The 22,531-nt window shown below is 43.0% G+C and overlaps 2 protein-coding genes across 2 annotated transcripts; both read left to right on the top strand.

Moving 5' to 3' along the window:
• Window positions 1-5,722: 5,722 nt before the first annotated feature.
• LOC306785716 (uncharacterized protein) lies at window positions 5,723-6,443 on the top strand (the record flags this gene model as incomplete). The annotated part of the gene is made up of 3 exons (XM_079280172.1): window positions 5,723-5,738; window positions 5,782-6,067; window positions 6,182-6,443. The coding sequence occupies 3 exons, from the start codon at window positions 5,723-5,725 to the stop codon at window positions 6,441-6,443; spliced, it is 564 nt and encodes a 187-aa protein (XP_079136298.1).
• An 873-nt stretch (window positions 6,444-7,316) lies between these two features.
• Window positions 7,317-19,212, top strand: LOC306785717 (uncharacterized protein; the record flags this gene model as incomplete). The annotated part of the gene is made up of 3 exons (XM_079280173.1): window positions 7,317-7,371; window positions 18,551-18,836; window positions 18,951-19,212. 3 exons carry the CDS (start codon window positions 7,317-7,319, stop codon window positions 19,210-19,212), a joined length of 603 nt encoding a protein of 200 aa, XP_079136299.1.
• Between the last annotated feature and the right edge of the window lie 3,319 nt (window positions 19,213-22,531).

Below are 22,531 nucleotides of genomic sequence, written 5' to 3' on the forward strand. Positions count from 1 at the left end.
AAACCTGACCCAACACAGACGCAGACATATCTTAGCAAAAAGAGCAGCTGAGTTCAGTCTGGACAAAGGTCCAACCTACATAGATACAATCAGAGTGAACCAGAGGAGTGCCTAATCAATACAAATTGGTATATCAAATTGCAGTAGGTTTTGAGAGTATCGCAAGTATTATTCCATGGATAACTGTGAATAAAAATGTTGATCGTATCAATTATGTGCATTACAATGTTCTTCGTTTGGCTAATCATACTAGGGATGCAATAGAGGGTCTGGCTGAGCAGCTGGCCCCACTTCTTTGATTTCTATGCAAAACAAAATGGCTTTGGAGCTTTTGCTCAATGTTTGGAGATCTGTGTTGCACTAACATCCCCAACAATACTGCGCCGGACGGTTCAGTCACAAAAGCACTGAATAGTCTGAAGGCACTGTCAAAAAGAAATGCAGGAAGCATCAGGTGTGAATAATCCATTTGGAGATTGGATGGAAAACATGTTTGGAAAATGGAAGCACCTGATCTTGTCAATAGCAGTGTCAGTGGGTGTGTTCATTGCAATACTGGTCTCATGTGGATGTTGTATAATACCCTGTATTCGTTCTTTGGTTGGCCGTCCTATCACCACTGCCCTCTCCAAGGAACCATTACCACCCCCTCCTTATGGAGCTTACCCAGTATGGGAAGAGCAGAACAGCCTGGTAGGGTCAGGAGAGGCAGAGGCAGACACCAGCGTGTGAACAGGGCAGAAAGGTAAAGAAAGTGACGTCCTTCAGACGTCAAGAGAGGGATTTGTTGAGAAAATTAGCTTATATACAGTTTAATTAACAGCTAGCTTATATGCAGCTTTAAGTAGCAATTGACTTATATACAGTTTAATTAATCACTAGCATATTTGTAGTTTTAAATAACCATTAGCTTATGCAGCTCTATTAACCACTTATACAGTGCTCACAACACAGCAAGGCCAGAGAGAAGCAGGTGAAAGGTTACTTATTTAACTGCGTCACAAAAGAACAGGCAGCCATCTTTCAGAAAGATAAGACAGTGAGATTCAAGCGAGGGCCAACGCCCAGCTGAGCCCGGCTTTCTTCACACACTTCTTTCTCAGGACCTCTTGCATCCAACACCTCACATACACTGACGGAAACCAACGCCTATTGGGAGGGGCCAAAGGTGAATGGACATTCACGGCCTCCAACCAAGCGTAATACACGTCATAAACGTGATACGTTTGCATCTTTGACTTTGACTAATGTATCAAGGGGGCGGACCCCATATATTAAGGATCATGCTGATGTGTTGAAGTGTGTCTCATGGTGAAGCTCTGCGAGGTTCATCCATTAGCACCCAAGCTTGTTTTTGATAGCTGGGCTGAATGACTCTGTTGATAAATAAATCTATTGCTTTGATTTAACTATACGCCTCTGAGAGCTTCTGTTTCATTCTTAAACCTGCTCTAAGTGTGAAAGACAGCTACATCATTTTTTTTCACAACACTTATCAATGCATTTAAAACACTGACAGCGGGAAGCTGTACTGCTCTCTCTTCACGTCTGTTTAGACCTCCACCTTTATCCAGGCCCAGCTCCACTCACATCTCAGCCCTGCGTCAAGCTGCGCTACACACACAACATCCTCTTCCTGAAGCTCTCTGACCTCATCAGTATCTGGGCCTCATGTTTCAAGTTATTATCACCACGAAATCGCCTCATTCTACTTTGAGTTAAACAAAAAAAACTGCAACCAGAACCGCCGTTGTTCCGGTTTAACGTTAACGAGTGACCGCGTGGACTGAACCGGAAGACGGAGGGTGATTCATGTTTCATCACGTTACGCTTTTTCCTCCTAAATCTTGATAATGATGAGCGTTAGCCGTTGACAAAGTTCCGCATGCAGTGGACGTTAACTTAACCCAACAAGTCTGAACGGTAACGGAACTTAAACTTTAACGGAGGGAAATGAAGACGGTGTAGACATCTTAACGCTGATTGGCCAGGACTCGACACGTGTCGCATCAAATATGTTTTATTGCGAAGATCACGACATCACATGTTCTCCTTGTCTCACTCAAATCTGAGAAACGCTGGCTGGCCAGTTGACCCCCCCCCCCCCCCTCCAAATAAAAACTCTACGGATCTAACGTTACACTCACGTGGATGATATATTTTGATTCAAAACTGCTTATTTCGCCGAAAAGCGACACGTTTGCAGGTATTCAATCAGGAGAAGAAGAAAACGACGAATTGCAACAGAGTCTCACTCCAAACTACATTACAAGTTATCAGCCGGAGCATGAACAGTGTTAAATAAAGTGAACCTACGTGCTCTTTGTATCCGGATTTCCGGGTTGAGAACAGCGTCCAGAAGTTCCCGTTGTCGCTTATTCGCCTCTTTTGAACGAGAGAGTTCCTCCTCGTACTCTGCTATCGTTCTTTCAAACAGACCAAATATCTCTTCATCAGCCGCAGTTAGTCGCTGGTTGAATAAAGATCTCAACATTTCTACTTTAGACATTTTCACTAAACCACAGGAAGTTTTCCTCCAGACGAACTCCGTTAAAAACACCGTTTACTCTCATTAAACTCTGACTAGCGCTGTGTTGGTCATTTCCGTCCCCGTCCGTCTGTTTCCAGGTAGCATGCTAAGCTAACTTCAATAGCTTTATAGGCTACCAGGAGATTAGTCCCCGTCCTCTTCTTCTTCCTCTCCTCCTTCTTCTTCGTCTTCTTCTCATTCTTCTTCTTTCACTTTAATGGCGGACTACAAACCAATGTTTAAGGCGCCACCTACTGGACCGGAGTGTGTAACATCATGCCTTTATGACAGTTATCATTTAAACACAATAATAATGTTATTTATAAATATAATGAAACAATTAGAAATAAACTTCATATTGCAGTCATATTCTGGCCTTTTAACCCGTTCCATTCAACATATGAAATAAAGCCCTTTTAAGCTGAACTTGTTTGTCCCCTGTCTCTAACAGTCCTTTGATGCTCCACTCCCTTCCTGTATCTACCACTCTGTTCTTCAGTCTTTCTCTTTCCACCCTGAACTTCCTCCACTCTATCAGCTCATGTTCTACAGTTTCTTTACAGTTGCATATCTCACATTTATCCCACTCTGTCTTTTTCATGATGTGTATAATGTGTCATTAAGTCCTGTATGTCCTAACCTGAATCTGAAAGTAACATCTTCTTTTCTACTTTTACTTCCATCACTTCTCACTCTGACTGATGTCTGAATTTTGTTGTAATTTCTACCCTTATTGTCATTATTCCAAATTTCCTGCCAAGATGTCCCATCCAAAGCTTTTACCAGAGAATGTCGAGTACTCCCAACCATTGTACAGGACAGTCGATGCTGTGTTTCCGTTAAGTCCACCCTGAATTCTAATCCAGTGTGATAGTGCTGACTCAGTTCTCCTCACATGTAATGGCAGTTGCTTGGATTTCACCAGCAATGCATTAATGGGTGTGGTTTTGACTCGGGAGATGAGTCAGAGGAGAACCATCCAGAAGAAAAGGTGAACAGATAAAAGTCCATTCAGACAGGTTCTACGAGGAACATCCGGTTCCGCTGCAACTTGGTGGGTAACAAAAGCCCCTTAAACTAATAAAATAGTATATCATTACTCGTATCTTCAGTGACCTTCCATCTGGTACATATGTAACAGTTGTGGGTCGTGGAACGAGACGACTCAAGTGATTGTTTTCCAACATTTATTTATTGAAGACAAAATATCACCAATGAATTGCCTTCAGACCGTTTTCTGCCCCTCTGCTCCCTCAGCAACGTGTGATTTAATTAATTTTCTTCAAATACACACTGACCAATCAGAGCTCGGTACGTGCACCGTTGATGAATATTACATCATCACAGTTTAAACTGACAAATGCAAAAAAAGACAGCTGGCAATAAATCTCAGACTGTGTTAATTTGTAAATTAACAGATTTATGACATCACTGCTTCATTTAGAGCACGATAGATCTGACTATAAGTACATGTGTGTATTATGGTAAATTAATGTGTTGCAGATGTGTTTTCATGGCGTGTATGACAATATTTTAGCCTTATTCTTTCAGCTGTAGCCTTAGTGGTGCGAAACAGACTTGGGAGTAAATAGAAAAGAAATGTGTAAATATTCTCTCATCACACATTCACTGACGTGTGTCGGCTTCTTGAGTCGTGTCTTACAGTCTCCGGCTACTTTAATGTTTGGTGTGGGTGATTTTAAGTGATGGAAGGAAACTTCCTTACTGCTTAGAATTATATTTATATATATTTTGATTGATTTGCCCAAAAGTCAGTTTCACATCGCTGGGGTCTCGGCTGAAAGAATAAGAATACATCAAAGTAAAACATTGACGTGAATACACGTGTTATTATAGTCAGATCTATCGCGTTATAGATGAAGCAGTGATATTATAAATCGGTTAATTTACAGAATGACAGTTAGTGATTTCTTGCCAGCTGTCCTTCCTGCATTTGTCAGTTTAAACTGCGTTACTTTCAGCATGAATTATGTTCATGTTCTATGTTGGTCTCAGAGTGCACCAGACTGATGCATTTAACTTTAAAATGTACAACATTTTCTTCCAGGTGAGCGTGTCCCCGGCCCCCTCTAGAAAACCAACACGAACTAGAAAATAAAATCTCAAGTAGTGGATCAAGCTAAAGACAGTACCAAATCTGAGCGTGGACTCAATGAGCGATGCTCTCAAATTGAAAGAACACGCTCTTGGATAAAGATAGGATGAAAGCTCCATCGTTCCTCCCCTGTGTGATGGTTCATGTGGTGTGTCAAATGTATTTATACATTTTGTATAAAACCGTAATCACAAACAGAACCACTATGTCTCTTATATGATTAACAGTGCCATTGATGAATAAATAATTCCTTCATCTGATGAGTGTACTTCCAATAATAAATGAATCCAGGTATTCAGCTGTTTTCACAGTAACCTGTAACCAAGACTGTGATGGCGTCTGTGCAAATTTACAACATGTGATTTCATATTTGATAAAGAGTCTCTCCAGCGTCATACAAACAGTTCACATTCTTTTCAAAAGACCTTCTGAGCATGTGGGCCCCTGAGTCAGAGTATCCCAGTTCTTCCACAGACACTAATCCACGTAGTGCACCTGCGCCTGGAGCTCCTTGGAGATGTACCCGAGAAGGGTCGCCGTCAGCTGCTGCTTCAGGGTGGCGTTGGCCATCACTAGAGCAGTTAGCTGAGCCAAATCTGTCCACTGAATGACTCCCAGCACGGCCAGAAGATACCATCAAGCTTCTGCTGCTGCTGAGGACTGAGCTCCATTATGATCTGAGGCAGCGGTTTGAACTGTCCACTGGTCAGCCAGCAGCCCAGAAGGCCTCCGACAGCACCGCCTACAGGGGAAAAGGGTTTCAAACATGTGGAATTATGATTGCACACACAAACACACACAGCATGACAAGGATAGAGTGATTAACCCCCGCTGGATCATCGTCCTCGGTGTGTGCACCCATCTGGGTTGTGTGCCCATCGCCAACGCCGGAGACTTCGGAGGCTACTACTGTCCGTGCCATGGCTCCCACTACGATGCTTCAGGAAGGATAAGAAAGGGACCTGCTCCTCTAAAGCTGGAGGTTCCCTTCTATGAGTTCACTGAGGAGGACGTAGTCATAGTGGGATAAATACTGGAGCTCTGTCTCAGTTCCTCCCTGTAATATGTATTTTTAGATGGCTCCGTGTGAGAGTGACATAAAACGTGTGTATTTGCTGTTAAAGACAATGATTAGGAGCGGGCCCCTCCTCGCTGTGGCGGCTGGCTGAGAGGAGGAGTAGGAAGGCTGGCTCTGCGAACATTTTCAGCGACGTGAATCTGTGTCAGCTACAGAGACTATTCAGGTCAGCGGGGGATCAAGATGCGGAGCAGAGGGCCCAGCTGGTCTGGGGTCACGGAGATGAGGCTGAACTGGCTCAGGCTTTGAAAGGACTGAGGACCCGGAGTCACCGGAGAGGACTAAGGGCCAACGGGAGAGAGGTGTTGGGCTCACACTGGCTACGAGCCTTCAATCACCTCAGGTAGCAAAACTGCTGGTGTGATTCTGATTTCATATACATTCAGATCATTCATCATCGTGACTTTTTTAAATATTATGTGGCATCCATATTGTTTTCAACAACATTTATGTTCAGGATCGGAGAGAGCTCGCCAAGCAGCCAGGGGAAGGATCCCGGGGAGGAGAGTGTGTCTGAGGCCGGAGGAGCACACAGCAGTCCGGAGACACGCCGACACACCTCCATAGGGACAACAGGAAGAGGTACAGCGGCCACAGGGGTACTAACTGAGAGCCAGGGCCCTGCAGGGACTTCGGAGAGACCAGTCAGAACCAGCTCAGGACTGAGGAGAGGAGGAGAGAACAACTCAGAGAGATACCTCCACAGAATACTCCACTGACTTGACCAAAAGCTCTGAGATGCAAAACTGACTTCAAGTTCGTGCGAGAGCGGACCGGCACCTCAGTCTGCAGAGCCTGCTCACCTGGGAAAAGCAACAGTTACAATTGAAATTGTATTGCAGGTCGAATAGTTTCTGATGATGCCGTAATGGCACTGATCCGATGGCGGTATGCTGACACTGCACTGTTACTTGTTGCAGACACATCTCCACCTGAATAATGGAGGCAGCACAAAACTCTCAATGACTCCTGTTATCTCACACCTCTATGTTGTGGTTACCTTCCCATGAACTGCCTTATGTGTTTGCATAACGTCATCCCACCACTCGCTCTAATCATGCACACTGATAAGTATGGACAGTGACGTGACTTTCAAAGGTGGGGTGTGAAGGATTTGGGGACATCTAGCGGTGAGGTTGCAGATTGCGACCAATGGAAACGTCTCCCGTGTGCTAAGAGAATAGGAAAACTACGGTGGCCAATGTGAAAATGTGAATGGCCCTATCAGCGCCAGTGTTTGCTTTGTCCCTTCTGGGCTCCTGTACAAACATGGCGTACACTGTGAAGACGACCCAACCCCCGATTTAGATTAAAAAACAGCTCATTTTAAGGTAGCAAAAACAGAGATTCTTTTCAATTTTCGGTTGATTATTACACACTTTTAAGAAAACATTCTTATTCGTATTATAATCCATTTCTGCCAATAGATTCCTATAAATGCTACACACTGTTGCTTTAAGTATTGTAGTTCAGTGGTGTAAATCAGAAAGTGAATAAGATTAATGAGGCAAAAAGTCACTTTAGAAATGGCCTCATCTTCCTCTGACCTATTATGCTGAAAGAACTGATGTTCTGATATGTATGCCTGCACTATGGATGAAGTTATCAACCATTCTACCAGCTACTGTATGTCCCTGTATCTGTGTGGTATGTTACGCAACCGTATAATCGGGTACAATGGGAGCAATGTGAGGTGACATGAGATGTAGAAATACATGTCCATTTACTGCACATTCAGAGATGTTAACTTAAGGCTTCAACATGTAAAGGTAATCTCTGACACTCACTGGTTTATAGACATTGAAAGTGAAGTGTCTGGCGGTTAAAAGAGACCAAAAATAACAAATAGACCCTCGCTGTCGACTTGAAAAAGTAATGTTCTCGTGTTAAAATGTTCATGGTGTGAAAACCTACTTTTCCTATGAAAAGGCTGTATGTTATCAGACTTCTGGAAGATTTTTGTTCATACTGTTTGTGTCATTTTTAAATATGTGGTAATAAAGAAGTGAGTCTTTGGATTGTTTGTCTTGTTTTGTTTTTTTAATGAAGTTACAACACTGACTTTTTAAATCTGTAAAATATTTTCACAAAGTAATGAAAATGCCTCAGCATATGTTGACTGAAATGGCTAAATGCAGTTAAAAAAAATAAACATCTCGTTCTGTAGTCTTAAGTAATGCATTCATCAGCCTGTTGTTTTTGGTTGCGCATTGTCACTGTTGTCCTGCATCGTTACAAACCAGTTACGCACATTCACAGCCAGGACCTGCAGCTTGCACCACAGTCTGCCACTTTTAACCACTCAGCAGCTCCACTGGACCAGTTGGCTGTTAAGTGCCTTGCTCTAGGGCACCTCATTAGCTGTTTATGATGAATAGAAGAGCTTTATACATTTATTTTTCCCCATCCGTTTCCAGCTGCTTCTCACTCAAAGATGCCCTAAGAAATGACACTTTGCAAAAAACGAAAAAGGAGAGAGGACTGCTGAGTGACAGCTGGTCGTGTTGCGTTAGAAACAAATGCTGCCCTCCAGTGGTCACATCTAGTAATTACGCTAGCGTGTATAACTGGTCTTGTGGTCACTAGATGGCACAAAAGGTTTTGTTTTGGGAAAGCAAACCGCTACACTAAGTGAGGGAAGATTCATACTCGAGATGCACAGCACAGACTTTTCCCACGGAAAGGAATACAAATTCAAAGAGTTATTGTGAGCTTAAATGCTGATTCATTTTAACAGACACATCTTGTTGATCCTTGCTTGTTTAACTTCTGACAGTTTTACCAAATCACCTGAATACGTGATGATGTCTAGAAATATTTTAAAGCTCTTATCCCCACTGCTAATGTCCAAACCATCAGGCAGCATTATAACTGAACAATATATTAGACTGTAGGACCTGTTGTCTGTCCACTTAAGGTTCAGAAGCTGTTTTGGTTTATTTCAACAAGTCTGATCTGTACATGCAATATAAATGTTACTTTATCCATTCTTCTTACTGCCCAGTCAGGTGAGCACGAAGAGAAATGAGGAAGCACTACCCAGTAGATCATTATCTTTGAGATTGACGTGTGAAGTTGCATATTTGGGCTCGGATTACCTCGCATCCACCAGATGTTCAGTTTCCTCCATCTCCTCCTGGGTGATGCAAAGAGATTCACAGGCAATCTGGGAGACAAAGTCCTTTCTGTGTATTCTGGATCTACTCAGCAGTGCCAGACTGGTGCAATGGCAAACTGAGGCATCTGTAGGGCAGCTTTATAAGGTCCTGAAACCTCAGCAGACTCCCTCAGTGCAGAGAAAGCAGCAGATTGGCTCAGGTAATCCTCAAAGCGCTGAGCTTCCCCTTATTGTGTAAAGTAAGCTAATTTTACCTCATATAGTTTATCTTAACTTTTCAACCATAAATCTTATGACTGTAGATGTGGAATGATGATCCAGCAGTAGTTGTAGCTGCAATAGTGGTTTTCATTGTGCCTCAGCTCATTCTTCACTGTTCAGTGGTGGAAACTCTGAGGTGCTTCTCTTGAGAATATCCATATTATGCTCCTTGACTCTACCTCACTGCATTTCAGTGGGAAGTATTCGTTGCTCGTCTACATATATTTGGCAGCTATCGTCACTAAATTAAGACTTGACATTAACCAAAACAAATAAGCTCACAATGCAGTGTTAAAGATGACGCAGTGTGTACTCAGGGTCCCTCGTTAGACTTGGATGTGACCCAACAAAAGCCCTCTTGTCTTACATTACCATCAAATCAATCATCAATATAATCATCAAAACTAGTGGTGTCACGGATCACGGATCGATCCGTGATCCGTTCGGATCACCCCTCACGGTTCGGATCACCCCTCACGGTTCGGATCACTCCAGTATTTCTATTTTTTTTTTTACAGTGTAATCATCATAGTGTGTAAAGTTCGACTGTTGCTGTTCCTTTTCAAGTAACAAGTCCCCGAATATCAATGCAGAGTGTCAGTGAACAGATATAAAGCAGTAGTGTGTTCACGTGAACGGAGCAGGTTAGAAGCATTTAACAGTGAAGTCATGGCGAGCGGAGGAACGTCAGAAGCCGCGGCGTCATTTAAGTCGCAAGTTTGGAAACATTTTGTCTTCCCTGTAAAATATAATGACGGATGAGGGTGGTGGACGAAACCGTTACGGTATGTAGGCGTTATTTAAAGAGAGAGACACGCGACAACGGCAAAACATCGGGCATGTCAGCGACGGGGACACTCCGGTGTAGAAAACAAAGGATTTCTAAATCTGGTTACAATGCTGTAGACACGCCCCCTCTGTGAGCATCACACAGACACACACCTGGTTCAGGCGCTGTAGACACGCCCCCTCTGAGCGTCACACAGACACACACCTGGTTCAGGTGCTGACAGAAGTGTCAGAGTGAAGCTAGACAGGCCCAATAATATTCCAGTCACCACAGAAAGGTCGACCCTCTCCCCAGACAATGGAGATATTCTCATCTTTTTGAAAGTAATGTCACAGTAATGGTAAACATTGTTGTGTATTTGAATGACATAACCTGACAGGAAGTAAACACAGACCCAAGTTGTTGCTGAGCAGTTCAGTTCAGTGTAAACAGTGGAAGCTAGCTCACTGGCTGTTTCTTTCTTTCAGTATTGATGAAAGGACGAGGATATCAACATACCTCATGTTGCACTTGCAACTTAACAGAATTCTTGAATGTATTATTTTTATTTGTTGATTTAATTTTGTTTCAAATTGGACATCTTCAATATTTTTGTTTTCATGTAAGACTATAGCCCAAAGTTCTTTGCTTTAAGTGTTCTTGAAGTTCTTTAATTAATAAATGGAAAGCAAAGTTATATTTGGCTCCTCCCCTTTTCTTTGTTGATCCAAACCGTGACTCCTGAACCGTGATCCGAACCGTGAGGTTTGTGATCCGTGACACCTGTTGTGGAATATTTCCTTCAAAAGTTCAGGAGTGAAATTGGTTTTATCCAAAGTGTTTAACATAAAAACAGAGTCTTGATGAATGATCAAAGTTTCAAAAAGTCAATTTAATGTTTGCAAACAGAGAACACAACCACGTATTGCAGTGAACTGTGAATATGCTCCAGAGACGCAGAATCAAAACAAGGTTTTTATACCGGCCGGCACAGAGGAGCAGATAACACACAGGAGACTAAGGCAGAAATGTTTAGTCTAACAAGAAGCAGTTGATTGCAGAAAGAACACGTCGGTTGTTTGTCCCGACTAAGATAGAAAAGTGACCTTTGTACGAGAACAAATAGGTCAATGTGTTCAGACATCCAGACAAATGAACTTTCTAACAGCAACATATCTCACAGAAAATATGATGAGGACATGTAAAAACATTTTTACCATTACACACTATCAAAACTATTTCAAACTGTACAGTTGGCACTCATTCAGTGAATAACTTTTTGAATTGAAATCAGTGGAGTTGAACCGCGGTTAATCATGTGTAACTTCAGAGGTGACTCGTGCTGAAAGCTTTTATCACAAACGGAAACTTTACTGCAACCAGAACAGCTAAAGGGGATTGTTTCCTGTGTGGGTATTCATGTGTACCTTCAGATCTCTGTTGCACACAAATCTATCACAGCAAACTGAGCAGCTGAAAGGTTTCTTTCCTGTGTGGGTTCTCATGTGGCTTTGTAAATGTGAACGATTGTTAAAAGATTTCTTACAGACTGAGCAGCTGAAAGGCTTTTCTCCTGTGTGGGTTCTCATGTGTGTCTGTAAATTTGAACGATTGTTAAAAGATTTCTTACAGACTGAGCAGCTGAAAGGCTTTTCTCCTGTGTGGGTTCTCATGTGTATCTGTAAAGTTGAACTCTGTTGAAAAGATTTCTTACAGACTGAGCAGCTGAAAGGTCTTTCTCCTGTGTGGGTTCTCATGTGTCTCTGTAAATCTGAACGCTGGTTAAAAGATTTCTTACAGACTGAGCAGCTGAAAGGTTTTTCTCCTGTGTGGGTTCTCATGTGTTTCTGTAAAGTTGAACGATCGTTAAAAGATTTCTTACAGACTGAGCAGCTGAAAGGTTTTTCTCCTGTGTGGGTTCTCATGTGTATCTGTAAAGTTGAACGATCGTTAAAAGATTTCTTACAGACTGAGCAGCTGAAAGGCTTTTCTCCTGTGTGGGTTCTCATGTGTTTCTGTAAATTTGAACTCTGGCTGTAAGATTTCTTACAGACTGAGCAGCTGAAAGGTTTTTCTCCTGTGTGGGTTCTCACGTGTCTCTGTAAATCTGAACGCTGGTTAAAAGATTTCTTACAGACTGAGCAGCTGAAAGGTTTTTCTCCTGTGTGGGTTCTCATGTGTTTCTGTAAATTTGAATGATGGTTAAAAGATTTCTTACAGACTGAGCAGCTGAAAGGCTTTTCTCCTGTGTGGGTTCTCATGTGTATCTGTAAATGTGAACGATGGTTAAAAGATTTCTTACAGACTGAGCAGCTGAAAGGTTTTTCTGTGTGGGTTCTCATGTGTCTGTTCAGAGTTCCACTCTGGCCAAATGTTTTCTCACACTCAGAGCATCTAAAATGTTTTTCACCAGCGCTACATCTTGAATCACTGACACGGACTTCATCAGGTTTCACATAGTTTAAACCCGACTGAGGTTCTCTGGTCTTCTTCCCATCACCACCCTCATCAGTGTCAGAAGACTCTCCAGTCTTCTCATCAGTATCTGGTTCTGGATGTCTATCTGGATCCAAGTTCCTGTCTGGTTCTGGTCCTCCACAGTCTTCTCCATCAGCTTCTGTTCCCATCTGTTTAGTTTGTCTTTGATGAAGCTGTGAGGACTGAGCTTCCTCTTCTTCATCTTCACTCTTCACAGGAGTCAATGAGAACTTGACATCAGCCTCCTCCAGACCTTGAAGCTGCTCTCCTTCCTGACTGGTGCAGAGTTCCTCCTGTTCTTCTTTAATGTGTGAGGGCTCTGGGTCCTCCTGGTCCAGACTGGAGCTCCACTCCTGCTGCTCAGAGGGAACCTCTTCTTTAACCAACAACAGCTGCTGGACGTCTGCAGGAAAACAGTAAACACACACAGAGGGGTTACAAAGACATTTTAGAATTGAGCAAAGAGTCTCCTGGACATACACTTCCAGAGTATCACTAGAACCAGATAATACAATAATGTAATCAACTTATGTGACCATGAACACATGAACCATTTTAAGCTGCCAAATCCATGTGGTGTTATCAAAGAGAGCAAACTTGTACTTGAAGTTGAAATATTTCCTGTCATCTAGAAGCTGAGAGAACAAATCAGCATACCTGCAAACTCATAAGCGGTGAATGAGGGGGGGGGGGGGGCGGGGAGACGGTAGACGATCTACAAGTATTAACAATTTATTAAGTCAAGCATCAAAGCATAAAAAACAGATCTATGGTTTCACAAAACACAAGAATTGATTAAGTAGCCCTAGCAACAGACACAAAGTCAGGGCTCCGTATACGCACCTCTCCTCTCAGTGTTTTGTGAGCCCTGTATCTTTATACTTTATTTGAACTTGTCCAGCACAGGGACGCATTATCTTCACCCACACACAAGCCAGGGTTGGGCCACATTGTGTGTGGGAGTCCTGGAGTCTCAGGGATGGGGAAGGTGCTGTTCCTGCAGGTTGCTACACAATATCCCACCGACTAACCGATTCACAACACAACTAGTTATAAGTTTTAAGCTACCACCTGCGTGTCAGAGCTACCTCTTTGTACGGGGAGCGCGTGAGTGCCTCACCCGGAGATTCAAACCTTTGCTCTATGACACACGCAACACTATTGCAAATGAACACGAACATACACTTCAAAATGTCTCAAACAAAAGGTGAAGGAAAAAGCCCCCCTCCTTGTTCCAGAGGAGAAGAAGCATGCAGAGGAGAAGAGGCAGCTCCCCCCCGCCCTGCTCTCTTTCTTCCATCATTAAGCAGGGCCGAATCAGCAGGTTGAAGTTTAAATCAAAAGGAATTTAATATACTAACAAAATAAAATGCAGTTACAAACTGAATTACACTATCAGCAGTAATATTTCATGAAATAGAGGCCCCATCCACACCACACGACAGACTGGTGTGTCCGCCTCGTGGTCCAGATGAGGTCTGATTATCTCCGGGGATTCAGTTTCTTTGTCCCTCCAAAGTCTCTGAAATGTCTCATATTACACATTCCTTAGCCCATCGATCAGCTCAGTGATTGGCTGAACCCGTCAGACTTCAGTCGGCCACTTCCTTCACCAATTCACCCCCCTACTTGAAGGCTGTGCTCAGAAACTCTTCAGCAACATCCCCCTCTCTCTGACTTCATGGCGGTGTCATAAATTCTCTGGTTTCTCTCACAGTGCTCAACAAATTCAGTAACTCTCCCTTTAATTTAAACCTTCTACAAGTAAACATATTGTAACACATTATATCCATCGCTAGGAGCGCTTTAAAACTTAAATTCCTCACAATATGTATACATTTAATGCCTGTAAATACAGCACGCATATTTCTACAGTAGCGAGAACCATCGCCTATACAAAATGAAGTGATTCGTTTTCATTTAACCCTGTTACTGTATGGCTTAATATTAACTTCCACTGTTACTGTAAAGCCGTTAGAATTGTGGCCTATCTTCTATTTACAATTAATATGCATTCAATCCGGTTCGATGATTGAAATCATGAAGGTTCAGGCTCCTTAACGCTCTCTCTCATTACTTCAGGGCCTTTGGGAGCAACTGCACGTGGGACAGTTGGGACCGGAAGTACACTGGCTGTGGTCATTACAGTGAACAGTGTGATGAGAGGGCACGTGAGCCCTTGTTGCTGTACTTCGTCTCATTGGAGCAGAGGCTGCAGTTAGCATACCCTGCCTTATCAATGCATTTAAAACACTGACAGCGGGAAGCTGTACTGCTCTCTCTTCACGTCTGTTTAGACCTCCACCTTTATCCAGGCCCAGCTCCACTCACATCTCAGCCCTGCGTCAAGCTGCGCTACACACACAACATCCTCTTCCTGAAGCTCTCTGACCTCATCATCTCATCAGTATCTGGGCCTCATGTTTCAAGTTATTATCACCACGAAATCGCCTCATTCTACTTTGAGTTAAACAAAAAAAACCAGAACCGCCGGTGTTCCGGTTTAACGTTAACGAGTGACCGCGTGGACTGAACCGGAACACGGAGGGTGATTCATGTTTCATCACGTTACGCTTTTTCCTCCTAAATCTTGATAATGATGAGCGTTAGCTGTTGACAAAGTTCCGCATGCAGTGGATGTTAACTTAACCCAACAAGTCTGAACGGTAACGGAACTTAAACTTTAACGGAGGGAAATGAAGACGGTGTAGACATCTTAACGCTGATTGGCCAGGACTCGACACGTGTCGCATCAAATGTTTTATTGCGAAGATCACGACATCACATGTTCTCCTTGTCTCACTCAAATCTGATAAACGCTGGCTGGCCAGTTGACCACCCCCCCCCCCCCAAACAAATAAAAACTCTACGGATCTAACGTTACACTCACGTGGATGATATATTTTGAGTCAAAACTGCTTATTTCGCCGAAAAGCGACACGTTTGCAGGTATTCAATCAGGAGAAGAAGAAAATGACGAATTGCAACAGAGTCTCACTCCAAACTACATTACAAGTTATCAGCCGGAGCATGAACAGTGTTAAATAAAGTGAACCTACGTGCTCTTTGTATCCGGATTTCCGGGTTGAGAACAGCGTCCAGAAGTTCCCGTTGTCGCTTATTCGCCTCTTTTGAACGAGAGAGTTCCTCCTCGTACTCTGCTATCGTTCTTTCAAACAGACCAAATATCTCTTCATCAGCCGCAGTTAGTCGCTGGTTGATTAAAGATCTCAACATTTCTACTTTAGACATTTTCACTAAACCACAGAAAGTTGTCCTCCAGACGAACTCCGTTAAAAACACCGTTTACTCTCATTAAACTCTGACTAGCGCTGTGTTGGTCACTTCCGTCCCCGTCCGTCTGTTTCCAGGTAGCATGCTAAGCTAACTTCAATAGCTTTATAGGCTACCACGAGATTAGTCCTCGTCCTCTTCTTCTTCCTCTCCTCCTTCTTCTTCGTCTTCTTCTCATTCTTCTTCTTTCACTTTAATGGCGGACTACAAACCAATGTTTAAGGCGCCACCTACTGGACCGGAGTGTGTAACATCATGACTTCATGACAGTTATCATTTAAACACAATCATCATGTTATTTATAAATATAATGAAACAATTAGAAATAAACTTCATATTGCAGTCATATTCTGGCCTTTTAACCCGTTACATTAAAAATATTAAATAAAGCCCTTTTAAGCTGAACTTGTTTGTCCCCTGTCTCTAACAGTCCTTTGATGCTCCACTCCCTTCCTGTATCTACCACTCTGTTCTTCAGTCTTTCTCTTTCCACCCTGAACTTCCTCCACTCTATCAGCTCATGTTCTACAGTTTCTTTACAGTTGCATATCTCACATTTATCCCACTCTGTCTTTTTCATGATGTGTATAATGTGTCATTGAGTCCTGTATGTCCTAACCTGAATCTGAAAGTAACATCTTCTTTTCTACTTTTATTTCCATCACTTCTCACTCTGACTGATGTCTGAATTTTGTTGTAATTTCTACCCTTATTGTCATTTTTCCAAATTTCCTGCCAAGATGTCCCATCCAAAGCTTTTACCAGAGAATGTCGAGTACTCCCAACCATTGTACAGGACAGTCGATGCTATATTTCCGTTAAGTGCACCCTGAATTCTAATCCAGTGTGATAGTGCTGACTCAGTTCTCCTCACATGTAATGGCAGTTGCCTGGATTTCACCAGCAATGCATTAATGGGTGTGGTTTTGACTCGGGAGATGAGTCAGAGGAGAACCATCCAGAAGAAAAGGTGAACAGATAAAAGTCCATTCAGACAGGTTCTACGAGGAACATCCGGTTCCGCTGCAACTTGGTGGGTAACAAAAGCCCCTTAAACTAATAAAATAGTATATCATTACTCCTATCTTCAGTGACCTTCCATCTGGTACATATGTAACAGTTGTGGGTCGTGCAACGAGACGACTCAAGTGATTGTTTTCCAACATTTATTTATTGAAGACAAAATATCACCAATGAATTGCCTTCAGACCGTTTTCTGCCCCTCTGCTCCCTCAGCAAGTAAATAGAAAATAAATGTGTAAATATTCTCTCATCACACATTCACTGACGTGTGTCGGCTTCTTGAGTCGTGTCTTACAGTCTCCGGCTACTTTAATGTTTGGTGTGGGTGATTTTAAGTTATGGAAGGAAACTTCCTTACTGCTTCGAATTATATTTATATATATTTTGATTGATTTGCCCAAAAGTCAGTTTCACATCGCTGGGGTCTCGGCTGAAAGAATAAGAATACATCAAAGTAAAACATTAACGTGAATACACGTGTTATTATAGTCAGATCTATCGCGTTATAGATGAAGCAGTGATATTATAAATCGGTTAATTTACAGAATGACAGTTAGTGATTTCTTGCCAGCTGTCCTTCCTGCATTTGTCAGTTTAAACTGCGTTACTTTCAGCATGAATTATGTTCATGTTCTATGTTGGTCTCAGAGTGCACCAGACTGATGCATTTAACTTTAAAATGTACAACATTTTCTTCCAGGTGAGCGTGTCCCCGGCCCCCTCTAGAAAACCAACACGAACTAGAAAATAAAAACTCAATTAGTGGATCAAGCTAAAGACAGTACCAAATCTGAGCGTGGACTCAATGAGCGATGCTCTCAAATTGAAAGAACACGCTCTTGGATAAAGATAGGATGAAAGCTCCATCGTTCCTCCCCTGTGTGATGGTTCATGTGGTGTGTCAAATGTATTTATACATTTTGTATAAAACCGTAATCACAAACAGAACCACTTTGTCTCTTATATGATTAACAGTGCCATTGATGAATAAATAATTCCTTCATCTGATGAGTGTACTTCCAATAATAAATGAATCCAGGTATTCAGCTGTTTTCACAGTAACCTGTAACCAAGACTGTGATGGCGTCTGTGCAAATTTACAATATGTGATTTCATATTTGACAAAGAGTCTCTCCAGCGTCATACAAACAGTTCACATTCTTTTCAAAAGACCTTCTGAGCATGTGGGCCCCTGAGTCAGAGTATCCCAGTTCTTCCACAGACACTAATCCACGTAGTGCACCTGCGCCTGGAGCTCCTTGGAGATGTACCCGAGAAGGGTCGCCGTCAGCTGCTGCTTCAGGGTGGCGTTGCCCATCACTAGAGCAGTTAGCTGAGCCAAATCTGTCCACTGAATGTCTCCCAGCACGGCCAGAAGATACCATCAAGCTTCTGCTGCTGCTGAGGACTGAGCTCCATTATGATCTGAGGCAGCGGTTTGAACTGTCCACTGGTCAGCCAGCAGCCCAGAAGGCCTCCGACAGCACCGCCTACAGGGGAAAAGGGTTTCAAACATGTGGAATTATGATTGCACACACAAACACACACAGCATGACAAGGATAGAGTGATTAACCCCCGCTGGATCATCGTCCTCGGTGTGTGCACCCATCTGGGTTGTGTGCCCATCGCCAACGCCGGAGACTTCGGAGGCTACTACTGTCCGTGCCATGGCTCCCACTACGATGCTTCAGGAAGGATAAGAAAGGGACCTGCTCCTCTAAAGCTGGAGGTTCCCTTCTATGAGTTCACTGAGGAGGACGTAGTCATAGTGGGATAAATACTGGAGCTCTGTCTCAGTTCCTCCCTGTAATATGTATTTTTAGATGGCTCCGTGTGAGAGTGACATAAAACGTGTGTATTTGCTGTTAAAGACAATGATTAGGAGCGGGCCCCTCCTCGCTGTGGCGGCTGGCTGAGAGGAGGAGTAGGAAGGCTGGCTCTGCGAACATTTTCAGCGACGTGAATCTGTGTCAGCTACAGAGACTATTCAGGTCAGCGGGGGATCAAGATGCGGAGCAGAGGGCCCAGCTGGTCTGGGGTCACGGAGATGAGGCTGAACTGGCTCAGGCTTTGAAAGGACTGAGGACCCGGAGTCACCGGAGAGGACTAAGGGCCAACGGGAGAGAGGTGTTGGGCTCACACTGGCTACGAGCCTTCAATCACCTCAGGTAGCAAAACTGCTGGTGTGATTTTGATTTCATATACATTCAGATCATTCATCATCGTGACTTTTTTAAATATTATGTGGCATCCATATTGTTTTCAACAACATTTATGTTCAGGATCGGAGAGAGCTCGCCAAGCAGCCAGGGGAAGGATCCCGGGGAGGAGAGTGTGTCTGAGGCCGGAGGAGCACACAGCAGTCCAGAGACACGCCGACACACCTCCATAGGGACAACAGGAAGAGGTACAGCGGCCACAGGGGTACTAACTGAGAGCCAGGGCCCTGCAGGGACTTCGGAGAGACCAGTCAGAACCAGCTCAGGACTGAGGAGAGGAGGAGAGAACAACTCAGAGAGATACCTCCACAGAATACTCCACTGACTTGACCAAAAGCTCTGAGATGCAAAACTGACTTCAAGTTCGTGCGAGAGCGGACCGGCACCTCAGTCTGCACAGCCTGCTCACCTGGGAAAAGCAACAGTTGTGGAGGACAGTGACGTGACTTTCAAAGGTGGGGTGTGAAGGATTTGGGGACATCTAGCGGTGAGGTTGCAGATTGCGACCAATGGAAACGTCTCCCGTGTGCTAAGAGAATAGGAAAACTACGGTGGCCAATGTGAAAATGTGAATGGCCCTATCAGCGCCAGTGTTTGCTTTGTCCCTTCTGGGCTCCTGTACAAACATGGCGTACACTGTGAAGACGACCCAACCCCCGATTTAGATTAAAAAACAGCTCATTTTAAGGTAGCAAAAACACAGAGATTCTTTTCAATTTTCGGTTGATTATTACACACTTTTAAGAAAACATTCTTATTCGTATTATAATCCATTTCTGCCAATAGATTCCTATAAATGCTACACACTGTTGCTTTAAGTAGTATTGTAGTTCAGTGGTGTAAATCAGAAAGTGAATAAGATTAATAAGGCAAAAAGTCACTTTAGAAATGGCCTCATCTTCCTCTGACCTATTATGCTGAAAGAACTGATGTTCTGATATGTATGCCTGCACTATGGATGAAGTTGTCAACCATTCTACCAGCTACTGTATGTCCCTGTATCTGTGTGGTATGTTACGCAACCGTATAATCGGGTACAATGGGAGCAATGTGAGGTGACATGAGATGTAGAAATACATGTCCATTTACTGCACATTCAGAGATGTTAACTTAAGGCTTCAACATGTAAAGGTAATCTCTGACACTCACTGGTTTATAGACATTGAAAGTGAAGTGTCTGGCGGTTAAAAGAGACCAAAAATAACAAATAGACCCTCGCTGTCGACTTGAAAAAGTAATGTTCTCGTGTTAAAATGTTCATGGTGTGAAAACCTACTTTTCCTATGAAAAGGCTGTATGTTATCAGACTTCTGGAAGATTTTTGTTCATACTGTTTGTGTCATTTTTAAATATGTGGTAATTAAGAAGTGAGTCTTTGGATTGTTTGTCTTGTTTTGTTTTTTTAATGAAGTTACAACACTGACTTTTTAAATCTGTAAAATATTTTCACAAAGTAATGAAAATGCCTCAGCATATGTTGACTGAAATGGCTAAATGCAGTTAAAAAAAATAAACATCTCGTTCTGTAGTCTTAAGTAATGCATTCATCACCTGTTGTTTTTGGTTGCTCATTGTCACTGTTGTCCTGCATCGTTACAAACCAGTTACGCACATTCACAGCCAGGACCTGCAGCTTGCACCACAGTCTGCCACTTTTAACCACTCAGCAGCTCCACTGGACCAGTTGGCTGTTAAGTGCCTTGCTCTAGGGCACCTCATTAGCTATTTATGATGAATAGAAGAGCTTTATACATTTATTTTTTCCCCATCCGTTTCCAGCTGCTTCTCACTCAAAGATGCCCTAAGAAATGACACTTTGCAAAAAACGAAAAAGGAGAGAGGACTGCTGAGTGACAGCTGGTCGTGTTGCGTTAGAAACAAATGCTGCCCTCCAGTGGTCACATCTAGTAATTACGCTAGCGTGTATAGCTGGTCTTGTGGTCACTAGATGGCACAAAAGGTTTTGTTTTGGGAAAGCAAACCGCTACACTAAGTGAGGGAAGATTCATACTCGAGATGCACAGCACAGACTTTTCCCACGGAAAGGAATACAAATTCAAAGAGTTATTGTGAGCTTAAATGCTGATTCATTTTAACAGACACATCTTGTTGATCCTTGCTTGTTTAACTTCTGACAGTTTTACCAAATCACCTGAATACGTGATGATGTCTAGAAATATTTTAAAGCTCTTATCCCCACTGCTAATGTCCAAACCATCAGGCAGCATTATAACTGAACAATATATTAGACTGTAGGACCTGTTGTCTGTCCACTTAAGGTTCAGAAGCTGTTTTGGTTTATTTCAACAAGTCTGATCTGTACATGCAATATAAATGTTACTTTATCCATTCTTCTTACTGCCCAGTCAGGTGAGCACGAAGAGAAATGAGGAAGCACTACCCAGTAGATCATTATCTTTGAGATTGACGTGTGAAGTTGCATATTTGGGCTCGGATTACCTCGCATCCACCAGATGTTCAGTTTCCTCCATCTCCTCCTGGGTGATGCAAAGAGATTCACAGGCAATCTGGGAGACAAAGTCCTTTCTGTGTATTCTGGATCTACTCAGCAGTGCCAGACTGGTGCAATGGCAAACTGAGGCATCTGTAGGGCAGCTTTATAAGGTCCTGAAACCTCAGCAGACTCCCTCAGTGCAGAGAAAGCAGCAGATTGGCTCAGGTAATCCTCAAAGCGCTGAGCTTCCCCTTATTGTGTAAAGTAAGCTAATTTTACCTCATATAGTTTATCTTAACTTTTCAACCATAAATCTTATGACTGTAGATGTGGAATGATGATCCAGCAGTAGTTGTAGCTGCAATAGTGGTTTTCATTGTGCCTCAGCTCATTCTTCACTGTTCAGTGGTGGAAACTCTGAGGTGCTTCTCTTGAGAATATCCATATTATGCTCCTTGACTCTACCTCACTGCATTTCAGTGGGAAGTATTCGTTGCTCGTCTACATATATTTGGCAGCTATCGTCACTAAATTAAGACTTGACATTAACCAAAACAAATAAGCTCACAATGCAGTGTTAAAGATGACGCAGTGTGTACTCAGGGTCCCTCGTTAGACTTGGATGTGACCCAACAAAAGCCCTCTTGTCTTACATTACCATCAAATCAATCATCAATATAATCATCAAAACTAGTGGTGTCACGGATCACGGATCGATCCGTGATCCGTTCGGATCACCCCTCACGGTTCGGATCACCCCTCACGGTTCGGATCACTCCAGTATTTCTATTTTTTTTTTTACAGTGTAATCATCATAGTGTGTAAAGTTCGACTGTTGCTGTTCCTTTTCAAGTAACAAGTCCCCGAATATCAATGCAGAGTGTCAGTGAACAGATATAAAGCAGTAGTGTGTTCACGTGAACGGAGCAGGTTAGAAGCATTTAACAGTGAAGTCATGGCGAGCGGAGGAACGTCAGAAGCCGCGGCGTCATTTAAGTCGCAAGTTTGGAAACATTTTGTCTTCCCTGTAAAATATAATGACGGATGAGGGTGGTGGACGAAACCGTTACGGTATGTAGGCGTTATTTAAAGAGAGAGACACGCGACAACGGCAAAACATCGGGCATGTCAGCGACGGGGACACTCCGGTGTAGAAAACAAAGGATTTCTAAATCTGGTTACAATGCTG

Source organism: Melanostigma gelatinosum (genome assembly GCF_949748355.1).
Source record: "Melanostigma gelatinosum genome assembly, chromosome: 12".
Taxonomy (NCBI): domain Eukaryota; kingdom Metazoa; phylum Chordata; class Actinopteri; order Perciformes; family Zoarcidae; genus Melanostigma; species Melanostigma gelatinosum.